Below are 22,746 nucleotides of genomic sequence, written 5' to 3' on the forward strand. Positions count from 1 at the left end.
CATTAGTTTTTTTTTCGAGATCGTAAAATAAAAGTAGATAATCAAGTTACATTTAATTTTATTCTTACATAATATGGAACAGAGCAATAATGGACACAAATTTAAACGTTGTCTCAGCGTTTGAGACTGCTCTCAACGGGTTAAAATATTTTCCACAACAGTCACTTTGAATGATTATCTCAATAACATATGTTTTGCCGTGACACATTATTTTGACATTTCGTGTTTCTTGCCTGCGGGCCTCACTTGTTATTCAATTCCTTTCTAGTGGATAAAATTTTTAATTATTAACATAAATTGTATTAATTACAGCGAAATACAAACGAAAATGTCTTTCCTGTTGAAAACACTTAAGTCCACATCGGTCGCGAACGCCGTTAATGCGGTTGGTCAAGCACAAATGCAGGCAAAACTTTTGCACACTACACCGGTTTGCTATGAGATACGTAAATTGGCCCGATTGCGTGTGGTGGACAACAGTGATTTGGGTAAACGAGCTATGGCCGAAGGAAGACCTCCCCGTTGCATTCATGTCTACAATAAACGTGGCATTGGTCTAGTGGGCGACAAGGTTTTGGTTGCCATCAAAGGACAAATGAAAAAGGGTATTTTGGTGGGCTTGAAACAGAAACAAAAGCCAAAAATTCCAAAATTCGACAGCAATAACCTTGTTTTGATTGACGACAATGGAACACCTTTGGGTACACGTATCCACGTTCCGGTGCCCACAATTTTGCGTACAATACTAAAAGAGAAGACCCAGGCAAAGGGTGCTGATTATACCAAAGTCTTGGCTATAGCAAGTAGATTTATATGAAATATCTTTGTTTAGTTTTTGATTAAAATAATAAAATTGTATTGTTAAAAAAAGCTACAGTGTTTGGCGTTTGTGTTCTTGTTCCGGTGAATCGTTGGCATCGCTTCGACGTTCACGTTTTCGTTTTTTCGTGTGTTCCTGGACCATTTCGGAAGCAGCAATGTTGTTGAATTTCATTCGCAGCCAATTTACATACTGTGAAGGAGAAAAGAGTATAACAGAAACGTAGATAAACATTAGAATGGAATTACGTGCTTACCAAATGACTTGTTTTAACCCCCGATTCATACAGTTTATTCTCTATATCATCCAAGCGATGTTCGGGTTTACCTGTATCAGTCGCATTCTTAGAAATATCCAGCAAATGTCTTACTCTCTGGCGCATGGTTTCGAAGACGATTTTTCCCACTACATGATTTCGATCATAGGGTGTTAAATAACGACCATATTCATAAAAATATGGATGTAATTTTCCCAATTCTATGTGGGTTGTTTCAGCTTCACACACTGCCTTGTGAACATTTTTATAGATTTCAGGCACACATACAGTAAAATAGGGATTATTAACTTTGAGCTCTTTGATATACCAAAGCGGAAGGTTGATAGTGCGTCCAGGATTTAAATCTTCAGTATCAGCACCGGAATCGAGAAATCCTAAAAAGATAATTTTTGAGTTGACGTTATGTCCTAAGAGAGTGTCTTCTAACTTACCCATTTTCAATAGCTTGGTATTTACTTTGCATTCTACTTTTTCTTGTGTAACGAATATGTCTTCCACGGCATAGTAATTAGGAAAATAGCTCTGTGAGTTCATCGTAGAATGGCGTGGAAACTAAATAAATATATAATTGAAAAACGACTGGACAACTGAAGCCCTCCGAAGTTGAAAATGTAAACAACACGATAATTTTGGCGCTGACCAGCTGATGTTGATATTCATTCAATCACGATTGATAACATTTACAAATTCAAAAGATGGTGCCCATAAAAGAGTAATGCAACTGAATTGATTGTTATTAGCGTTTTTTTTTAATCTTAACTCTATATATAGGGGTTTTGAAAAGATTTCCAATATCTAAACCGGATTTTGTGCTTGGAATTTTTTTCGAGTCAAACATTTCCTGCGTTCTTACCTCTGTGAATCTGAATTTTAATTTCTACAGAATTTAATTAAAACAAGATTATGCTTTTTCTGTCGAGGTGATATTATGGGGCATATTTTATGGCATCGTGGTAAATATAACTCCCACTTAATTTTGTTTGTAATTTTGTTTTGTTAACACTGTTTTTGATAATTGTTATTTTATAAGTATAAGAATGTTGGAATTGAAAAGGTAAACTCGTGTAAACATATGTTTATTTGTATTTAGAGACAACTTTCCACGTTAACGGTTTTCGAAATGTATAATTTTGGGATAACAAATCATGGTCTACTATCTTGGATTCAATTTAGTTGAGAAACTCCAATATTCCATCACTCCATTTGTTGTTTTCCGCAATATATTTTTGTGAAAAAATGGTTAATAAACAAAACCAATTGATGCATGTTAAAAATGTATTCTTGACATAATAAGACTCCAGTACAGAGTTGCATTTTCTTAGTTTCCTTGAAGTTGAGCAACTTTTCTTATTGAGCCATGGTTGGTATAACATCAAGATATATAATAAATAAAAGAAAGTCCTTTATAATCTGTTTACCTATAATGATGACATCTCCAAGCCTTCCACCTGTAGTATTGGTATCAGCTTTTGCCAATATTTGCTGTTTCAATATACCAATTTTAATTTATTTCGCAAAGTACATTTTGAAGAAAAATCTTTAAAAAACAACACAAAATCATCAGCAGATTCTACAAAATTAAAATCTCGACTGTTGCCACAATTGTCTTCTGCCGCACCACGATATCTATTTTGATTTAAAGTTTACCTTTTTTCGATTTACTTGAACTTTTGTTTTATTATTCTATCACTTTTTCACTTTAATTAATTATTGAATTTACAAATTCGTTTATTTCCTTTTTACTATACAATTGTTAAATGACAATTAACAAATTGAAGAAAAAATAACAAAGCAGAGCATAAGGGTGAGAATCCATAAAGCTCATATTTGGCTCGCTTAAGTCATCGACTGGCTTCTTCGTAGATGAACAAAGGGTTTTAGGTTGACTTAGTTCGATTTTGGCCCTAGGCTCCTTTGTTCATTTTCGAAGAAGCCAGCCGATGACTTAAGCCAGCCAGATAAGCGCTTTATGTATTCCCACCTTAACTCCTGTTTTTGCTTCCAAAATGTTGACAATGTCTCATACAAAGTAGATAAAAGTGATGACATGGCGACACATAACCCCAGCTATCTTTCAGGGTATTTAATAAATTGGTAACAACTGAAAAATTTTATTTGTCATGCTGCTCTAATTTTGTATTGTTACCTCTGTAATCTTTTAAAAAATGTATTTTTTCAAGTTTTTACGTATTTATGTCTTCAGGAGTTTTTCACAAACGGCTAAAACAGATACACAATTGTTCTGTACCTGCAAGAATCTACCAGTTTTGCAAATTTTTTCGATGTCATAAAGGAAAAATCGATTATCGTAATAAAAATTTTAAATTTTTTTTTAAATTTAAAAGTGGACCGAGCCATGCCCAACTGCTGAGACCGGCGTTTTTGGGATGTTCTTGGGGACCTCTCAACACTGGCTCGTACGGCAGCGATATTCTCGGCCGATCGCCTTGGTCGACTTTTATATGGCCTCTTCGGATTAGAAAGAGCCTTACCAGTCGAAATTTTTTCGTATAAACGCTTAATGGTGTTCTTAGACGGCGCACTTCTCACATTTTTTAATGTTTTAAAAGCACGTTGAGTTTTCACAATTGATTTCTTGTAAATTTCAACTATTTCAGAGCGCTCGCGTGACGTGTATTGGTTCATGGTAAAAATCTGCTTGGACTGACGCTTCAAACGCGGTATGTCATTAAGTGATGTGACATCTCTGTCAAAAGTTATGGCGTTGCCAGTTGGGTCCGTCGAATATGGGCAACCCTGTAGAAGTATACAAGTAGTCGCATCGATACAGCTGCTAGGAAAATGAACTGTCAATCAATTTTAAAATTGAAAGTTTTGAATGAAAAATTATTCAAATTCCTTAAATTGTTTTTAAAATATGCCATAACAACCTCCGATTGGCGTCGTATAAGAAAAAACATAATAACCTACTTATTTTTGAAAAAAAAATTCCTATTTCCATCGGAAAAATATAATTTAATCAAAAGTGTTGTTTGGATTAAATTTACGATAAAAAGTCACCCATATATAAAACCCTTATCGTCTGATAGCAGCATTAGTTAATGTTGTGATGTAACGTTTTACACAAAAATCGCCACAAGGGCTACACTGGCAACCCCTACTCCTTTTACAAATTAGTTATATGCCTAAAAATATGCTTCGAATCATGCTAATGCCAACAATGTTAATGAGATAAATTTATGTTTATATTAGAACTATATTACAAATTCAAAAAAAAAAAAAAACTTGTAATTATTTTCTCACTATCTAACTTTCATTGAGCTATCCTCGTAAACAACCTGTCACATCGAGTGCTACGGCGCATCATCAAACAATTACGAAAGCTGTGATAAAAACAAAACCGGTAGTGACGTAATACCATGAATGCGGCGGCAAAATGTAAACAAAAATCATATGGTTGGCCTTCTAATAAACAAGAACGATGACATTATACCAGCAACAACAGGAGCAGCTATTAAAAGCAGTCATAGATTTCCGCTTGAGCAAGTTTGCTGTGCTTGAATGTGTGTGTTTGTGTGCGAGTGTGTCTGTATTTGTATTGCCGTCAAAGAATTAGGTTTAAAAAGGAAAGTCAAATAAAATGTCCTGTTTGACACAACGGACCTTGGATACGCAACCAAAAATCAGTTTGTGATTATAAAAGGCAGCAGCTGGTTGTATCCGAGAAGACGAAACGAGAAAAAATAATTCATAGAGCAAATCAAAGTTTTAACTGGAAAAAAATCTGAAGTGAGCAAGAAAAAATCTAGAACAAAATTTTTCTTAATGGAAAAGTGTCGAAGTTATATGTGTAAAATTAAAAAGAATTAAAATTATAGTGCATGAAAAATTGCTGAAAGGGAAAAAAGTTTTCTAAAATCCCATCAAAAAAAGATGGAAGTGAATTATTGAATAAAGTGGAGAAAAATCAATAAATTATTCATTCAAGAAAAGTGCTTTAAAAATTGTCAAATGGAAATGAATTACGACTATGTTTTCATTTTACGTGGAAAATGTTTTATTCGTTGAAAAGTGTCCTGGAACATTTATTGGCCTGGTTTATACTTAAATTTTCCATGAATATCTTAAATTTTCTGGTATGCTATACAAATTTCCTCTTCCTCGATGTCTTCGTTCCATTCGTTCACATTTTTTCGGTATCGACGTGCTGTATGTATGTGGGTTTATGACACATACACGCACACACACACACCCATGGACTTTTAATTCCCTGCAGTTGCAGTTCAATTTTTTGTTGTCGTTATTATTATTCTTTGTATTATTTTTAATAAAATGTAGTTGCCACATTGTTAGAATTTTAGAGACAAAAATGATAAAGTGTATGGTGAATCGATTGAAACAGGACCATAAAATTGATTACGAAAGTTCCGTAATGAGAACATATGCTAATAGGAAATCAAATTTTATTGAGTCTTATTTTAAGAAAATTGTAAAAAATTAACAATAGCATCATGAAAATCAGGACAGAAATTATATAAATCGAACTTGCTCTCGGCTCTTTTATGTTTTACGAGGGTGTCTTAAACTTACCTAATTAATTTAATTTCGAATCTATCTATCTATCTATACCTAACCTAAGTAAAAAAGTTGTAAGTTTGGTCGGGCCGATCTTTGAATACCCTCCACCATTTAGAACGATTTTGGCAATTTTCAAAAAAATAAAATCCCTTAAAAGTTCTGTTAAAATCTTAAAAATACCGAATTTAGCCGTCATATTAGGGTCTATACGACTACGTGGACCTGCATAGGCAACTTTTGTCATTTTGCCACTACAATACTCAAATGCGAAACTTGAATAAAAAAATTCAGTGAGTAATGTAGCTAAAATCATAAAAATACCGAATATCGGTAGGTACAGTTATATGGGGGCCATACGTAGACCTGGACCTGCACAGACAATTTTCTGTCATAGGCTGTAGTATCCATTATGAACTTCAAATACCAAATTTGAAACAATTTCGGTGAATAATGTCGCTTAAATGACCAAAATACCGAAAAAGGGAGGTACCACTATATGGGGCTTTACCAAAAAGTGGACATACATGACCCATTTTCAATACCAAAAGTCCGGCAGACATAATACACATTTGAGTAAAATTTTATCAACCTACTTCATTTTGTTCGGAAGCTAGAGTGATTTCCACAGACGGACAAAAATACAGCCCTGAAGCTATGCTCGCTTCCTGTCAAATTTGCATGCAAACACGTTGTTTTCATTTATTCAATATTTTTCTCATTTTTAAAATCAGTTAAGCAGCGCGAAAAATGAATGAAATCCCTGGATTCTCTTTCAAAAATATGATCTAAATAGTTCGATCTTTCAATTACATGGCTAAACTGGCGAATAGCTACAATGCGCGTCCCTCGTACACGTCTTCCAATCATTGATTTTGAAAATATTTTCTTTTTATTTTTCAAAACACTAAATTCATACACAAAATTGGCAGAAGTCGGGTACACTGTAATCAGCTGTTAGCTCTACCTTACCGTTTTATTGTACCATGGGTAATGCCATGTTTATGCTTGAACTATTTGTAGGGTTAAGGGTGAAAATACATAAAGCGCATATTTTGCTGGTTAAAGTCATCGGCTGGCTTCTTCGTAGACGAATAAAGGAGTTTTAGGTTGACTTAGTTCGATTTTGACCCTAGGCTCCTTTGTTCATTTCCAAAAAAGCCAGCCGATGATTTAAGCCAGCCAGATAAGCGCTTTATATATTCCCACCTTAAACCAATTTAAGAGGATTTATTTGAAGTATAGATAATGGATATGACAATTTTAATCCAAATCCTGTGGGTTAACTCTTTTATATGTTAACGTACTATAAACCTACTTATGTTTGAAAAAAAATAATTGTTGACATATCAATGTTCCCAAGTGTTGACGCATCTTCTTGTATTCTTCTACCATGATAATTCTTGTAACAAAATTTTCTTTTTGCATCGCTCTCATTTACTGGACTTATCGTACATTCCTTCCTGATATTCCTTTCTTTTCTACTTCTTGGTAGAGATTATTTGCACTGATATGTTAAGGATGGCTTACACCGATATCTAAATGACGTATTTTACGTAGATACGTCAATTATTTGACGTATAATCAATTGAATTTATACATTTTTCATAAAATTTTCAACATACTATTAATTTAATGCTGTATTCTAATTACCTAAAATGTTTTATAATATTTCAAATATTATGGCAACAAAACAGCTGATTTTCAATCATCTTTTTATGAAAACCTCTTTGGTGTAAAGGTATTATGATGTTAATTGGAAGATTTAGACCGGTTATTACATCTTTCCGATAAATAAAATATAATGCGATTGGACAATGAAGTCGTTTTTCTTTATTACAGGTTTCATTTAAATATTAACCATGGTAGAAAAATATAGGTAGATGCATCAACGCTTGGGAACATTGATATGTCAAAAAAATTAAAAGTATTTTCAAATATAAGTACATTTTTATATGTTTTCTTATACGACGCCATTCGGAGGTTATTATAATACGCGTTTTTCAACAATTTTCACAAATTTAAATAATTTTTCATTCAACATTTTCGATTTCAAAATTGGTTTGACAGTTCATTGCCCCAGCAGCTGTGTCGATGCGTGTACCTATATTCTTCTACAATGATATGAACTATTAGATAAGCAAAAGGTCAGACCACCTTTCTTTTATCTCTTAACGTAAAGTTTACTGAATTTATGTTGAAATATTTAATATTGGTAATATGGCAATGACAGCAAAATTTATTCAAATAAAAATGGATTAAGCAATTTGTTTATTTTACACATTTTCGCTTGAGACTCTTTTTGCAGAAATAATTACGGATTTATTTTTTTCCTAAAATGAAGATGCAAATGTAAATGAAAGCAGTGTCTGCCAGTTATATTTACAAAAAGTAATAATTTTATTGCCATATCTTTGAAAAAAGGCATTTATTTCAAAGGAAAGTTACGCGATAATGTGGACTTTATCCTTTACATTTCCTAACAAAGCTTGATTTTAAAGAAAGGATATAGAAACGGGCCTTAAGGTGTAAGTAGATAAGAAGCTTGAAGTCGTGACTAGGCATATTTTGTGACGTTTCATAATGGGATTACAGAGCCGCAATAAATTCTAGCCTTCGTTTTCCATTCTTCTTATGTACTTCCACCTTTAGAGTATCAGTTGGCATTTGTATCGATAACAGCTCAGTGGAGCTTTTAAATGTAGGTAGTTTGGTGAGATATGGACTGTGTCCAGTATGTTGGACTACATTTATATATTATGCAAACAGCATAGGTTTGCTATGCGAATCGATAACAATAATATGTATATATATTTTTTTTTGCTATGACAGGAAATACTGTTCAACCAAGCTAAATATATATATAACATATATAACACAACATTTCATAACCCCCAACCTGCAGCTTTCGGTTACTAATACCAATTCAAATTAGTCTCAAGTTCTCACATCTGGCAACACTCATACAATGTTCATACCATCGTTGTTGCATTTCATTTCCTCCTAATGTCTATTTTCTTTAGTAGAACACCCAAGACTTAAGGGAAAATGTTAGCCCAGTTGTTGTTGGGGCTGCTGCTTTTGTTTGATTTGTTTTCTATGTCTTCTGTATTTTGTTGTTGTTGTTGTTTTTGCTGTCATGGCATTAATCATAGTCGGCTCAGCAAAAATCCTCAACGTGTCATACCTACCTATCATTCATTAGAGTATAATAATAACAACAACAGCAACAATAGCCGATAGACTGACACAGAGCTATGTCTGAGTAACGGTACGAAGTGTGCTTGTGAAAATACCGTGATATTTTCTTTCTTTCATTTTTCAAAAAATATCCTCCCGACACAGCATCTCAAATCAAGCTTCACGCTTCCCCTCCATCCATATTCTCTCAATGTACTTGGTAGTGATGTTGGGTTGGTTCATATAGTTGTTGCTTCGTTGTTATTATTGCGATTATTATTTGTTGCTATAAAAATATTTTCTTTTATTATTTTTTTAGGTCACACAAGTGCACCAATCTCCAAACGTAGCGTAGAAAGTTCATCAGAAACAAAAGAAATTTCATGAAATGGAAATGAATAAAATCGCCTAGAAGAGAAATATCAACAAAAGCACCACATCGGGGTCGGTCATAATGAGAAAATAAATCAATTTAGTACTCATTGAACCATCAGAAGAACACAATCAAGGCGTATAGTCGTCATCAGATTTGTGTGTAGTGTGCGTTTACATTGGCCATAGTTCAACGATTATGATTTCATATTTTTGGTTTGATTTGAGTTGAGTTGAAGGAGAAATTGCAATTCTTTTGCTTTGTTTCTATTCTAGTTTGTTTTTTTTTGTGTCCCTTCGTTGTAACCAACAATGGCTGAGTCAATATCTTCCACAACATCGTCTTCGTGCCGTTTGGATGACGGCAACTCACATTCGGATTCAATTGTATGCCAAGGATTTTACAGTGAATCTTCACAACCAACGGAGGAAGGTGAGATGCGTTTCTTTGAATCATTATTTGAATTAATGACCATAAAAGAGGGTGCCATATGAAATGTTTAAGCTAATAAAGACAGGGTGTGTCTATAATTAATAAAATGATGATTAGTTGTATAAACATATTTCACAAGAAAAAATAAAGTCTTGGAGAGAGTATCTGCACATTGAGTACAGTGACTTAAGTTCCCCTTTGTCTCTTTTTTGGGAGTATCCCATGAGGAGGAGAGGCAGCAGACCTCTTCCGTCTGGTCTAGACTTTTTGAATCATACAGTGGCAGATTACTCGATTTAACAATTTCCGAATGAAGTAACTTCCGTGAAATTCTGAAAGCAAAAAAGGAGGATATGTCATCAGTATTGCAGCAGATCACTATTGACTTGGTGGTCAAATGCCGGATTGAAATAAATAGTCCTAGCAAAGCAGAATGCTTTACAAAAATGAGAAAGCAGACCAAAAAGCCAACCTCCGTGGATATATACTCTGCAATTTTTGACTCTGCGGCCACCCACTCCTTGGAAGTGACCTATGTGACCAGCAATTCTAAAGTAGTTGCCTCTAGGCCCAACTAAACTACAACTGTGCTACTCTACACCTGTTACCCTATAACAGTTGCCTCTGAGACCAATTACAACAGCCTTTAAGCTTATATTGTGGTCCGAGACCAATTAATCTAAAATAGTAGCACCTGCTGCCACATTCTTTACTCACAATTGCAGCGTCTCAGACCAGCTATTCTGAAGTATTGACATGTTCCACCAGCTACTCTACAACCAGGGCCTTTGTGACCAGTTTGTCCACAGTTTGGCCTATGAACCCAGTTACACTACAACTCTGACCTCTTAATATAACTGTGTGTGAAAACGCCTAGAAACTTGAAGAAGCCATCGAGCAATCTTTATAAGTTGAAAACATAAGATACACCAAAGAAGCAACTTCCGAAGCAGAAATTGTTGACCGAATTCTAGAAGCCTTGAATGAAACCTAGTCTAAAGTATTGACATCTACCAGCAGCTACTCGACAACCATGGCCTTTGTGACCAGATTGTCCACAGTTTGGCTTATGAACCCAGTTACACTGGCCTCTTAGTACAATTGTGTATTGGAAGAGGCGATGGAAGCGCCAAGAAACTTGAAGAAGCCATCAAGTCATTTTTAGGAGAAGAAGTTACAACCAAGGCATAAGCGGAAAAGTTCTTTGATAACATAGGACACACCGAAGAAAAAACTTCCGAAGCAGAAATTATTGACGGAATTCTAGAAGCCTTGAATGAAACCGCTGCAGATAACATTATAATTGAAAAAAAATCAAAATTCTATGGGAGAACAAAACAAACACTGGTTGAAATTCCCAGTAACATAGCCATAAAGCTATTCAAACAGAATAAAATGAATCTGGGACTAATTTATTGCAGAATTAGTAGGAAAACTTTTTCCAAACGCTGCTAAAGATGCCTAGAACAGGGCCATCTTGTTCGAACCTCTAGAGGAAAGGATAAGAGGAAAAATGTGCCCACCAAGGCGTGTAATTTGCCTAGAAAACGGTGAAAAGAGTATAAATTATTAAATTACACCTTCCACAGCAATGCTCATTACAATACTTCAAATAAAACTTGGAAGAGGTCGCCAAGCCCAAGATCTTATAATTAAATATACTCTTGAAAAGTAGATAGATATTGTGCGGTAACGAAATGTACACGGTTGCCCATATTCGACGGACCCATCTGGCAACGCCATAACTTTTGACAGATATGTCACATCGCTTAATGACATACCGCGTTTGAACCGTCAGTCCAAGCAGATTTTTACCATGAACCAATACATGCCAGGCGAGCGCTCTGAAATTTACATTCAACAGAAGAAGTCAATTGTGAAAACTCAACGTGCTTTTAAAACATTAAAAAATGTGAGAAGTGCGCTATTAAGCGTTTATACGAAAAATGTTCGACTGGTAAGGCTCTTTCTAATCCGAAGAGGCCATATAAAATTCGACCAAGGCGATCGGCCGAGAATATCGCTGCCGTACGAGCCAGTGTTGAGATGTCCCCAAGAACATCCCAAAAACGTCGTTCTCAGCAGTTGGGCATGGCTCGGTCCACTTTACAATGGATTATTTGCATTGATTTGCATTTGTTCCCGTACAAAATTCAATTGACGCAAAGAATGTTGCCTGCGGACAAGCCTCGTCGATTGGAATGGGCCCAAAGGTCCGTCGAATATGGGCAACCCTGTATAAAAAATGTGAGAGAAAATTGTGATACCAAGGTTGGCAACGCGTCGGTCTATGCGAGAAATCATGGTAGAATTAAAAGGTAGCCCTATCAGGCCAGCTGTAGGCAACTTGATATGTCAAACAAATTGACATATCAAATTGACATATATGAATTCGCCCTACAGGTACATAAAATGAGAGAGTAACCTGAACAATTATTAAAATTGAAAATGTTGGAAAAAGTTAAAAAACAAAAATGAATCACCCAGACAAAAGTCTATGTCCTTTCATAATATCTTCATCAGGTCATATTTGAACAATAGATCTGATACCTATCCTACAAAATATTTAATAATCACTATTCTCATAAAATGTGATATTATTCCCAGTTCTCTTCAAAGTATTAATACTAGATTTAGTGAAAAGTTGAAATTATTTAATCTTTATGATACGCCCTTGAAATAAAGTAAAGATAAATAAGTGGTCAAATTCTGAGGATATATTTCTGTCGAAGCTCCGACTGAACTTTTTTCTTAAAACTTGGACTTTTATCCTTTAGGACTTCAAGATAAACAATTGGTCTCATTTCAAAAATAATAATGTTTAGGTCTGAAATAAATCAACAAATCCACTATTTGAGATCCGCAAATATGCTTTCGAGATATAGCCACGTCTGAGACCCGGAATGTTCTTCAAATATCCACGATTTAAGAGCCGGTAATTTCCTTTAAAATTTGAGGATTTTATGTGTTGAATCTACATTTTTAGAAATCCACGGCAAAATTCATTGTTTGGAGCAGCAGCCTTTGTAAATTATCCTCATTTTGGTGGTTGTTTCTTGGTTTCTTGTCATATTTCGAGTCTTCGACTTTTTGTTTGCTTTTCACAAAATTTCCTTGCAAAATATAAATTTTTTAAATATAAATAAAAACACAACAAAATTATTCAATGCTTCGTTCTGATTGGTGCAAAACAATTTGCCTCAAATTTTATATGTCAAGTAAATTCGCCTTGCTTACAATTTCGACATATCAAGTTCCGACAACATTTGCTTTGTTGTAATTTTCGCCTATGTTGTTACCTGGTATTTCTACCATGCGAGAAATCCTGTACTATCCAAGTAGAGAGAACGAAGAAGACTTTACTGTCATTCATATAAACGGTAATACGAATCTATATCTGCTATTACTCGCCCAACATGGGGTTGTCAGTCTTGTTATCTCAAATAGCTAGACTTGAACGCCACATAAAAGAATATAATACACAAGTAATAATAGGAGGCGACTTCAACAGTAAATTAAATGAATGGTGTTCCAAAAAGACCGATAAAAGGGGAAATGCAGTTGGCGAAATGATTCCTTCATTTCGTCTCTTTGTGATCTATAACGGAAATACCCCAACGTTTTTGCGAGGAGAAGCCGAATCCCTTATTGATATTACCTTATCATCGAAAGTATAAGAATATGTAAGGATGGAACGTTGTAAGCGAGGAAACTCAGAGTGACCATCAATATATTCTGTTTGGAATAGAGAAACCTCTAACGTGGTTAGCAAGCAAAAAAATCAACCTAGGAAACTACAAAACAGGATAATAGAACTCTAGTATACAGTCGATACCACATGTACTGATATATATATATATATATACATCTACTGAACTACTTACGAGCATTGTAACCCAGATATGCGAAGCGGAAATCACTAAAACGAGATTCATAGATCATAAGAAGAAACCTGTTTACTGGTGGAGTGACGAAATTGTAGAACTTCAAAAAGGTGTCACAAGGCAAAAAGGATACAGATGTTATAAATCGTTATAGGTCAGAGAGAAATATCCCTCGCGTTGCTATAATAAAAGCAAAACAGAAAGCGTGGAAATTACGAAGTCTAAAACGGACCTTGGTGTTTTCCATATAAGATAATTATGAAGAAGTTTGGCAACCGGTATGCAATTCTAGGAATAAAGAATGGGTTCTAACCACTGTTAAACCACTGTTTCCTCTTGATTTCATTAAGAAGAAATCAACGATTGATGCCATTCGCAAAGTAGTGGACTTTAATAAAAAATTCTGATTGGAACGAAGGAGTGTCATATGACGGCGTAATGTTTCAAGCTATCTTATAAATATGATTGATAGATATCTCGAAAACCGAATACTGATCAGCGAAAATGACTGTGTTGTTTCTAAAAAAAAAAAACAGTGTAAAATCAGGCGTTCCACAAGGTTCCCTATTGGGTCCTTTTCTATGGATCCTGATGTATGGCGATTTTTTAAACCGCAAGGCACAAAACTGGACATGCTGATAAAGTTGCACTTGTCGTCGACCAACCTCTAGTTCCACTCGTTGAAATTATCACGAATGATTCATCGAAACAACTGGACCTTGCTGTAGCTAAGACGGAGGCAATCCTTGTAGCCTGAAAGCGCAATTTCATTAGCCCGAAATACATGGTGAACGGGCAGGAACTAATAATAAAAATAGTATTAAATACCTAGGTTTGATCCTTGACTTCAGATTATCTTACGAGCCTCATGTCTGTTCGCGTTGAGAATATTGTATATTTAAAAGGTGCAAAAAGGTGCGTATGCACAAACCATGAAATTGGAAAAAAGCAAGAACCAGACTTTCAGAGAGAGAGAAAGAGAGAGAGTAAATCGAGTATGCACACTAAGGATTATCTCAGCATATGCAACGACATCCACAGAAGCACTATCCATACTTTCAGGAATACCGACGCTCACTCTAAGTCTAGGAAAGAGAATATGAGTATTTACTCGAGCACAGATCTCCACCATTTGAATATTTCATAAATGAGTTGAGCCAATATAAAACACGAGCTGGGGACATATTAGCAGACGAATTGCAGAATTCATGGGTTAACTCCCTAAAGGGCAGATGAGCCTTTAGACTTATCACATGGTTAAACCAAAATCATGGCGATCTGGATTTCAATCCAAGTCAAGAACTCTGTTGTTAGGTACTCCATTGCAGTGATCTCTGTGACCATCTAACGTATGATAGATAGCTAGTCAATCAGTAGAAGTGTTCATGTACATGAGTCCTGGGTGACTTCACTAGCCCTTTGACTAGCCATCTTGATATCTGCCGGAAGAGATAAACATCAAAGCTTTTTAGTCCAGATTTTTACTGGTCTATGACAGTGGTGTCAGCTTTTAACAATATTACCCTCCTATACAGGGGCCTTTTTTCATACAGGTTTTTCCGAAATGTAATCCTTTTCCAGACCACAATCCTGTTACATTCTACAACTTTTATTTCAAAATAACATGACTAATGCGTGTTTTTTCACTTTCCATTCTGCAGATATTCACGATTATGCCAAAACAATTGGCATTGACCCGGTAAAAGAGCCCCATTTGCTTCATTTGGCCAAGGAGGGTTTAATGCGACCATTGCCTGCCAACTGGCAATTGTGGTAAGGATAAATGTATATTTTAATGGTCATTTAAAATCAAATAACCGAGTGTGTGTGTGTTGGTGCGTATGTGTTTTCTTACAGCTCTGCCGATGAAATAGGAGATCCTTATTATTACAACGTCAAAACGAAAAACACGCAACGCGAACATCCTCTTAACGAATACTATCGTCAATTGGTGAGACAAGAAAGGCAGCGTCACAATGAGTTTCCTTTGAAAATGGCCATGGATACGAATGCGAAGCAGGAAGAAGTGGTGCCCCTGACACCAAGTGGTTCAAAAGTGGATGTTTTTGGTAGAAATGCACCGACCAGAAACAGTGTCAAGGCCAAGGCTTCGATGTGGGATCAAGCCTTTGATGAGGTTTACAATAAAGTTATACACCAAGAGAAAGTGAAAATGGATCAGGGGAAAAAAGGAGCTGCACAAAGAAAACCTGAAAATGGTGATGTTGTCACAGAGGAGGCCACAGATGCCTTGGAAACAATGAGGGACAATGAAGTGGCGGAGAATGGCAAAATTCCAAAGAATGGTAAATGCGATGAACATATTGAGGAACATGGCGCCACAGCCAATCATGAACACGATGAAAAGGCCCAAAACAACTCGGAATCCTCATCAACTTCTTCTGGGCCCTCGGTAAATTCCACCGGAGCCATACCCAAACTCTATGGCAGTTTGGCCTCTGGATCCACAGCTAATGGAAATTTCAGTGGCAATGTAAATCGTTTTCTGGAAACTCGTTCCAAGAATTTTCCCACAAATTTCAAGAGTCAAACGCGTAAGGGCTTCAATGTGAAGGCAGGCAATGAAAAATATCCCATTCTCAGTGCAAAGGATAAGGATTCCGACAACGAGCTCTTGAGTGAGAGCCTCACGGAGAGAAAGGGTTTTACATTATCCGGTACCGGATCAATGTTCTTGAAATCTCGACGCCATTTTGGTATCACATCCACCGAACCTCCGCTCAACTATAAGGTGGTGGTTGAAGGTGAGGTGGGCACTCCACCCGGTTACAAAAGTATCTTGCGTGAAACCGGCCTGGAGGAGGTGAAACGCCGCTGGCAACGGGAATTTGCCAAGAGCGATTTACGTGCCATCTCCGATACGGATGCAGATGATAAGAAAAATGTCCGTTTCAATTTGGAAGAGGCGAAAATTCCCAGTTCCAGTGAGGAAGAGCTTAATGCTGAAATGTCCTCCGAATCGGAAGATGATGGTGTGGACGATGTTGAGGATCCTTGGGGCGACGAGGAGTTGGATGAATTCGAAGACTTGGAACATGACGACGAAGAGGTAAATGCCTGTGTTGGAATTGGTACGCTACCCATGGAGGCGGTTTCCTATCAACGCAGCCTGAATCCGTTCCTGATGAACGATGAGCGTCAAATGAAGGACATCAAAGTAACACCGGTTAGTAAAACTCAAACTATACAAATGCTTAAAGCTCAAAGTTTTTCTATACACATGAAGGCAAAGGAGGCTGGTGGTGGCGAGGAAGCAGCCGGCAGTGGGGCCAAGGACGGTGTCGTCAGCCAAAATGCAGTCCAATATTTGGATACACTAAAAGAGACGGCCACGGTTAAGCCTTTGTACGAAGACACCGATTCCGATTCAAAAGGTAGTTCCGATCATAGTATTGTTAGCAATAAGCCGGAAATAACTAATATGGCCCACAGTCCTTCTAATAATCCCTTTGAAATGGATGAAGTGGTGGTGGAGGAGGATCAAAAGCATATTGAAGTAGTAGTCAGGGCAAGTGAAAAAGCAGCGGTAAGATCTTTCAAAGTGGCCTCCAAATTGGTGGGTTTCCTACGGAAGGATGTCGACAAGCCGGATAGCTCCAGTAAGGACAAGGAATCCGATGATAATTCCTTTGAAATGGACAAGGATAGGCCTCTGTGGGACAATGAAGATGGTTATGAGTCAGAATATCCTGGCAGTAATCCATTTGATTTTGAAGAATTGGCAAGGCGCCACAACGCGGAATCCCACTCGGAGAAGAAATCGCGGGGCCACAAACCCGAGAAATCTTCAATGCGCTCATTTAGGGTGGCCTCCAAATTGGTGAATCTCCTGAAGAAGGACAACGAAAAGTCTTCGTCGGGTGATACAAGCAAAGAATTGGAAGCCCAGGTGGAATTGCGGGAATCGTTGGAGAAACAAAAACAACAACGCCTGAAAGAGGAACGGGAGAAACTGGAGGAACAATTGCAACAGGAAATCGGACAAATCAAAAAGGAGCACGAGCAAAAATTGCGCAGCATACGAGAGGAGTACGATTTGCGCCTGGAGGCATATCGCCAAGAAACCGAAGAGGCGTTGAAACTGGAAATGTCCGAATATTGTCATCAAATGCAGGAGGAATACGACACAAAGCGCAAGGCAGTCGTGGATGAACACAAATCCCAGATGGCCACGGTGCAAAAGAATCATGCCGAACTCTTGGAAGAACTTGAACGGGATTTGAAGAGTGAAGAAGAGATGATAAAGAAGGAACATGCCACAAAGCTGCAGCAGATGAAGGACAAACTCAGCGATGAATTGGAGGCGGAAAGACAGCGCATGAAAGAGTCCGGCGAAGAGAGACTCTATGAGAAGGTGCGTTGTGAGAAACGTTTGCTGGAGGACAAGTATCGTTGCCTCAAGGAGAAATATGCTCGGCTCAAGACCGAAGTTAAGCTGTCGGTGGAGAGAAGAAATCGTCGGCGTGAGGCCCAGGCGTTGCAGCAGAAGAATATGCACACCACCACCACTGGATCGGAGACTGAACGTTCCACGTCGCACAGACCACCCGCAGCGGTCAACAGTGAACATCGTTCCTCGGCAATGGCCGCCCAAAGTGGGGGTAGTGGCAGTCAAGCTTCCAATAAGCCACCCATACCCACAAAAGCACACTTGGCGGCCGCCAATAAAGATCCTCCCTCAACAACGCTGACGGAACGCAACAGCGAACGTGTGGCAACGTCAAGTTCACGGCGACCCGGAGCTTCTCCCAAATATGCACGTCACCTGCGGGTGCAGGATGACACCACATCGGTTAGTCAGTCGGACACCACCATATCGAACAACTATCCAAAGGGGAGGTATCTGTTGGCTCCCACATCCGCATTGAGCGACAATGGCAATTCCGACTCGGAAGCATTTGCCAGCAATGTTGAGAACAACAACAACTCACGCAGAGGCAGTGGCGCTGGACCACCACCACAACGTAAGAAGCAATTCACTCGACTCAAATCGGCCTCAACATCGCGTCTCAATACCGACAATGCGAAGAACGAACGACCCTGCACCCCAGTCGAGAATTTACGCCATCAACTGCAGAAACTCGAAGACTTGGAAGACCAACTACCCGACAATGCCCTTGAGACGACATACCATCTGCGTTATCCCTTCTCGGACATATCGAATGCCGACTACGCGGCCGGCTCCAGTTCGGAGCTGGAATTCTTCAAACATCGCATCCATCTCGAAAGGGATTCGGTACGCCGAGCTAAGGAGTCGTTGCGTTCGCAAAGAACTACCTTTAGAGCTAGACAGCGAGAAATCAAGCAAAGGCACAACAATCAGGCCACCCGACACAGTCTGGAACAATTGATACAGGAAGAGAAAGACCTCACCGAAATGGAGGTGACACTGCACAGGACACGTGCCTTGTTGGGCGAGAAGGTGATACGTCTGCGTCATCTGGAACAGAGCGTAATGCGTATTTGCGACAAAGCCGGCAACAAGGCATCGCTGGACTTGTTGAGTGTTGAGCCGGCAAAAGAAGATGCAACTTTGAGTGATTTGTCGTCTCAGTCTAGCTCCGGTTTTAGTAGTACCGATTTGGCCAGCGGCGATACCCAGAACTTGAATAAGCGTCGCGAATTTCATAGCCTCGAGTCGAATGAGTGCATTAAGAATTTGGAGATTTTGAATGCTGAGATCCGGGAGATTTTGGATTTGCTGGGCAGGGGTGGACAGCCAACAGGTGAGAGGGAGAGGAAACAGAGAGAGTTACAGAATTTGAGCAAAAATTTTTGGTTTTCTATCCAGCAGGTTTGAATATACCCATGATACAGCCTGCAGAATTGAATTGGTCCCATATGATGGGTTCTGCTGGCACAGCCCTGAGTCCAACACCAGGTAATGGGGGAATGGAAAATGGCAAAGAGTTAAAAAAGTAATGAGTTGTATTTTTTTCCTTTTCCAGATCGCCGGGAAACTTTAAGACAACTAAGCTCCGGCAATACCTCAACCATTGATCGTCTACAGAATTCCATTATGGCGGCGAAAACGATTGCCTCTCAAAATCCCAAGGCCATAAATTACACCAACAGTTTGGTGGAGAGGACGCGAGACATACGCAATTGGCTGAAACAGGCCAAGAATGAACATGAATTGGCCAGCCCAAAGTCATTGGGCATAACTAGTCCCATACAGGCCAGCGGCCAGTTGACACCCAACAATGCTTCGGGCAGTGAAGGTGGCATTAGTCCCGTTGGAGCAGTTGGACCTTCACAGGCAAATCCTTAAATTTAATTCAGCTAAATTTACAAACATGGATACGGAGCATACATACGTGCAGATGATAGCCTAGAAGATTGTGTTGTGAAATGATGGAACTAGAATAGTATCATTGTATTGGTGCCAAAGAATTGAGTATTAACTAAGTGAGGAAATGGAAGATTTTTTTTTTAAACAAAATGATAACCCTTTTTTTAGGAAAACAAATTCTCAAATGAAATAAATCTGTCAAAGATAGACAGCTATTGTGCGGTAGTTAGATATGAAAAACAAGGATATTGCAAGAGGACAACAAGTAGTTATGCTAAATGAAATTCAAATGAAAATGTAAAACAGAAGGGAGGCAAAGATGAGGTCTGGAGTTTCGGATCTCCACACGAGCGTCTTTGCTGAGCCGCGAAGAAAAAAAGAAATAATTATAGTTATAGGCAAAAAATTATGTATGTTTAGGAATTAAAATGCATTTCGTTGACGAAATATCAGACCCCCTTAGAAGATGTAAGAATCCAGAGCGACTTTTCTTTGCAAGAATTTATATATATGTTTTGAATACATTTATGTTCCCAAGGATGAGATTGCAATTGAATTTCTCGGTTGATGGGCAAACATTTCCGGCCACCTATTACTCTATAATCATAGTAGTCACATTCGACTGTATACATAGAGAAATAGCAAAAGGAGCTAGCTGGAAACACTTAAAATGCGAAGAGTTCTTTCTGATTTCTTATAATGCAATAGGTCGTTCTGGGGTTAGCTATGCGGTTGCATATAAAGTTGTCTTTTGGGCCATTTGACTTCCTCAGACAACTAAAGTCGAGCTTTTACTTCCATACCTAAGTTTGATCGCAATAAATTTCGATTTTTAAGGAAAGCTTCAGGGACAGACGATAGGCAGATTTGATAATTTGTTGCACCCTCCACCATACATAGTATGGAGGATGTCATAAGTTCGTTATTCCGTTTGTAACTCATCGAAATAATAATTTTAGACCCACCAAAGTATATATATTCTTGATCAGCGTAAAATTCTTAGACGACATCGCATAGCCCCCATATAACGGTACCCCCAATATTCGGTATTTTGATGATTTCAGCCAATTTTTTAATGGAATTATCTTAAAATCCGCACAAGGGGTTCCTTGTGAGTACTTTATCCCCTAGAAGAAAATTGTCTATATAGGTCCACGATATTGTATAGCCGCCATATAACGGCCAATTTTTTTAATGGCATTGTCTTAAAAACCACACAAGGGGTTCCTTCTGAGTACTTTCCACGTTTTAGTATAACGCCCCTATAACGGTAACCCCAGATATTTTCATGAGTTTTGCGTCATTATTCACCGGAATTGTTTTAAATTTCGTATATAAAGTTCGAAAAAGTTACTACAGCCTATGACACAAATTACTTGTGCAGGACCACGTTCGTCCCGGAACTTACCGGCTTTTTTACTTGTTATTTTTGGAATCTGTTTTGTTCCAAAACCAAGAAACAGAAAAAAATTAGAAGCTTTATAGTCCGCCCTCTGTCTGACTATAAAAAACTGTTCTCATATATAAGAAAATCGGAAAAGATAGGAACGTCGGCGCATCTTCTGCCTGACTATATTTATATTGCAAGAGTACGCTCAAAATCAAGAGTACGGGTAAAGAAGCGAGGCACACGCAAAAAAACAAACTAGCGTAAATGTGCTGAGAAACCAGTACGGTACGTTTCGGACCGAAGACATGACCTCCTGGGAATGACAGTATTTGTGAGGAATTGTCCCAAGATCCGGCAGAAACGAGTTATAGAAATAATTGCCGGACCTATATTGAGCACTCATTTTTTCGCTTAGGTTTCTTTTCAGCGTCTTGCTTTACTATAATTGATCAATTAGTGCTATCTTAAAGTAAATGTGTATCACGCGGTTGCTCCCGACACTACAATGTTGGAGGGCATGTCTCATTTTTTATACCCTCCATCTTGGTATGGAGGGTATATTAAGTCCATCATTCTGTTTTTAGCATCTCTAAATATACATGTTAGAATTTACTCAAATGCGTGTTTGGTCTGCAGGACTTTAGGTATTGAAAATGGGCTATATAGGTCCACGTTTAGGTATAGCCCCCATGTAACTATATTCGGTATTTTGTTGTTTTTGACGACATTGTTCACCAGAATTGTTTCAAATTTCGTTATGATAGTTCGTAATGAGTACTACAGCCTATGACAGAAAATTGGTTGGTTAAGCAGGTCCAAGTCTTCATATATCCCCATATAACCAAATTCATAGAAATGTAAAGATAGGACAAGGCAGAGTCAAAATATGGCAACATTGTGGAAATACCTCTTTTGTTACGATATCATAACAACATTGTTACAAATGTTCACTGATTTAAACCGCTAAGGCAATATGCCCATTTTTGAAAAAGTCTATAAAATAGAATTTGTAAACCAAAATTTTAGATTTTTCCAACTTATATCAGGTTTTCGTTTCTGTAATTGTGGTTATTAAATTAACATGTCTTTTCCATGAGCTGTTACACTACGTATTGTAGATACAAACCATTTTCTCAAAATGCATTTTGTTTAGTCTTTAACATTTTAGGTCTTTGACGGTACCACCCTATATTCGGTATTTTGATGATTTTAGCTACATTATTCACCGGAATTGTTAAAATTTCATATTTGCACTTCATAATGGGTATTAAAGCCTGTGACAGAAAACTGCAGGTTCACATCTTAGACCCAAAAATAACTGTAACTCCCTATATACGGTGTTTTTTTTTTTTAAATTTTAACAGAATTTATAACGAATTTTATTTATACCCTCAGCCATATGGCTAGAGAGGGTATATATCATTTGATACGGTCAAAAAGTGCCTGGTCGAAATAATTTGTTTAGACCCTAAGTCTCTTTGGACAAAATCCGTTTTAGGACATTTGGAGTCGATCTAGCGATGTCCGTCTGTCTGTCTGAC

The 22,746-nt window shown here is 37.7% G+C and overlaps 3 protein-coding genes across 6 annotated transcripts; 2 read left to right on the forward strand and 1 right to left on the reverse strand.

Annotated features, from left to right (window-relative positions):
- The first annotated feature begins 213 nt into the window (after positions 1–213).
- On the forward strand, positions 214–817 carry LOC101893903 (large ribosomal subunit protein uL14m). The gene has a single exon (XM_005176598.4). The coding sequence runs from the start codon at positions 329–331 to the stop codon at positions 815–817; it is 489 nt and encodes a 162-aa protein (XP_005176655.1). The 5' UTR covers positions 214–328.
- A 54-nt stretch (positions 818–871) lies between these two features.
- LOC101895589 (DNA replication complex GINS protein PSF3) lies at positions 872–1,739 on the reverse strand. Its single transcript, XM_005176608.4, has 3 exons — positions 1,529–1,739; positions 1,077–1,471; positions 872–1,012 (listed from the first exon to the last, which is right to left on the reverse strand). The coding sequence occupies exons 1-3, from the start codon at positions 1,629–1,631 to the stop codon at positions 872–874; spliced, it is 639 nt and encodes a 212-aa protein (XP_005176665.1). The 5' UTR covers positions 1,632–1,739.
- Positions 1,740–4,357: 2,618 nt separating this feature from the next.
- On the forward strand, positions 4,358–19,955 carry LOC101895763 (centrosomal protein of 164 kDa). 4 transcript variants are annotated; one of them, XM_059118618.1, is made up of 7 exons: positions 4,358–5,194; positions 9,133–9,618; positions 15,164–15,275; positions 15,360–16,689; positions 16,750–19,249; positions 19,315–19,404; positions 19,472–19,955. In XM_059118618.1, the coding sequence occupies exons 2-7, from the start codon at positions 9,498–9,500 to the stop codon at positions 19,792–19,794; spliced, it is 4,476 nt and encodes a 1,491-aa protein (XP_058974601.1). In that variant the 5' UTR covers positions 4,358–5,194; positions 9,133–9,497; the 3' UTR covers positions 19,795–19,955. The 4 variants fall into 4 exon arrangements, with proteins under 4 accessions (XP_058974601.1, XP_019895488.1, XP_058974600.1 ...); XM_020039929.2 differs by having other exon boundaries at positions 15,360–19,249; XM_059118617.1 differs by having other exon boundaries at positions 15,360–19,249; positions 19,318–19,404.
- The last annotated feature ends 2,791 nt before the right edge of the window (positions 19,956–22,746 follow it).

The sequence above is a fragment of the Musca domestica genome, unplaced genomic scaffold (assembly GCF_030504385.1).
Source record: "Musca domestica strain aabys unplaced genomic scaffold, Musca_domestica.polishedcontigs.V.1.1 13, whole genome shotgun sequence".
Taxonomy (NCBI): Eukaryota; Metazoa; Arthropoda; class Insecta; order Diptera; family Muscidae; genus Musca; species Musca domestica.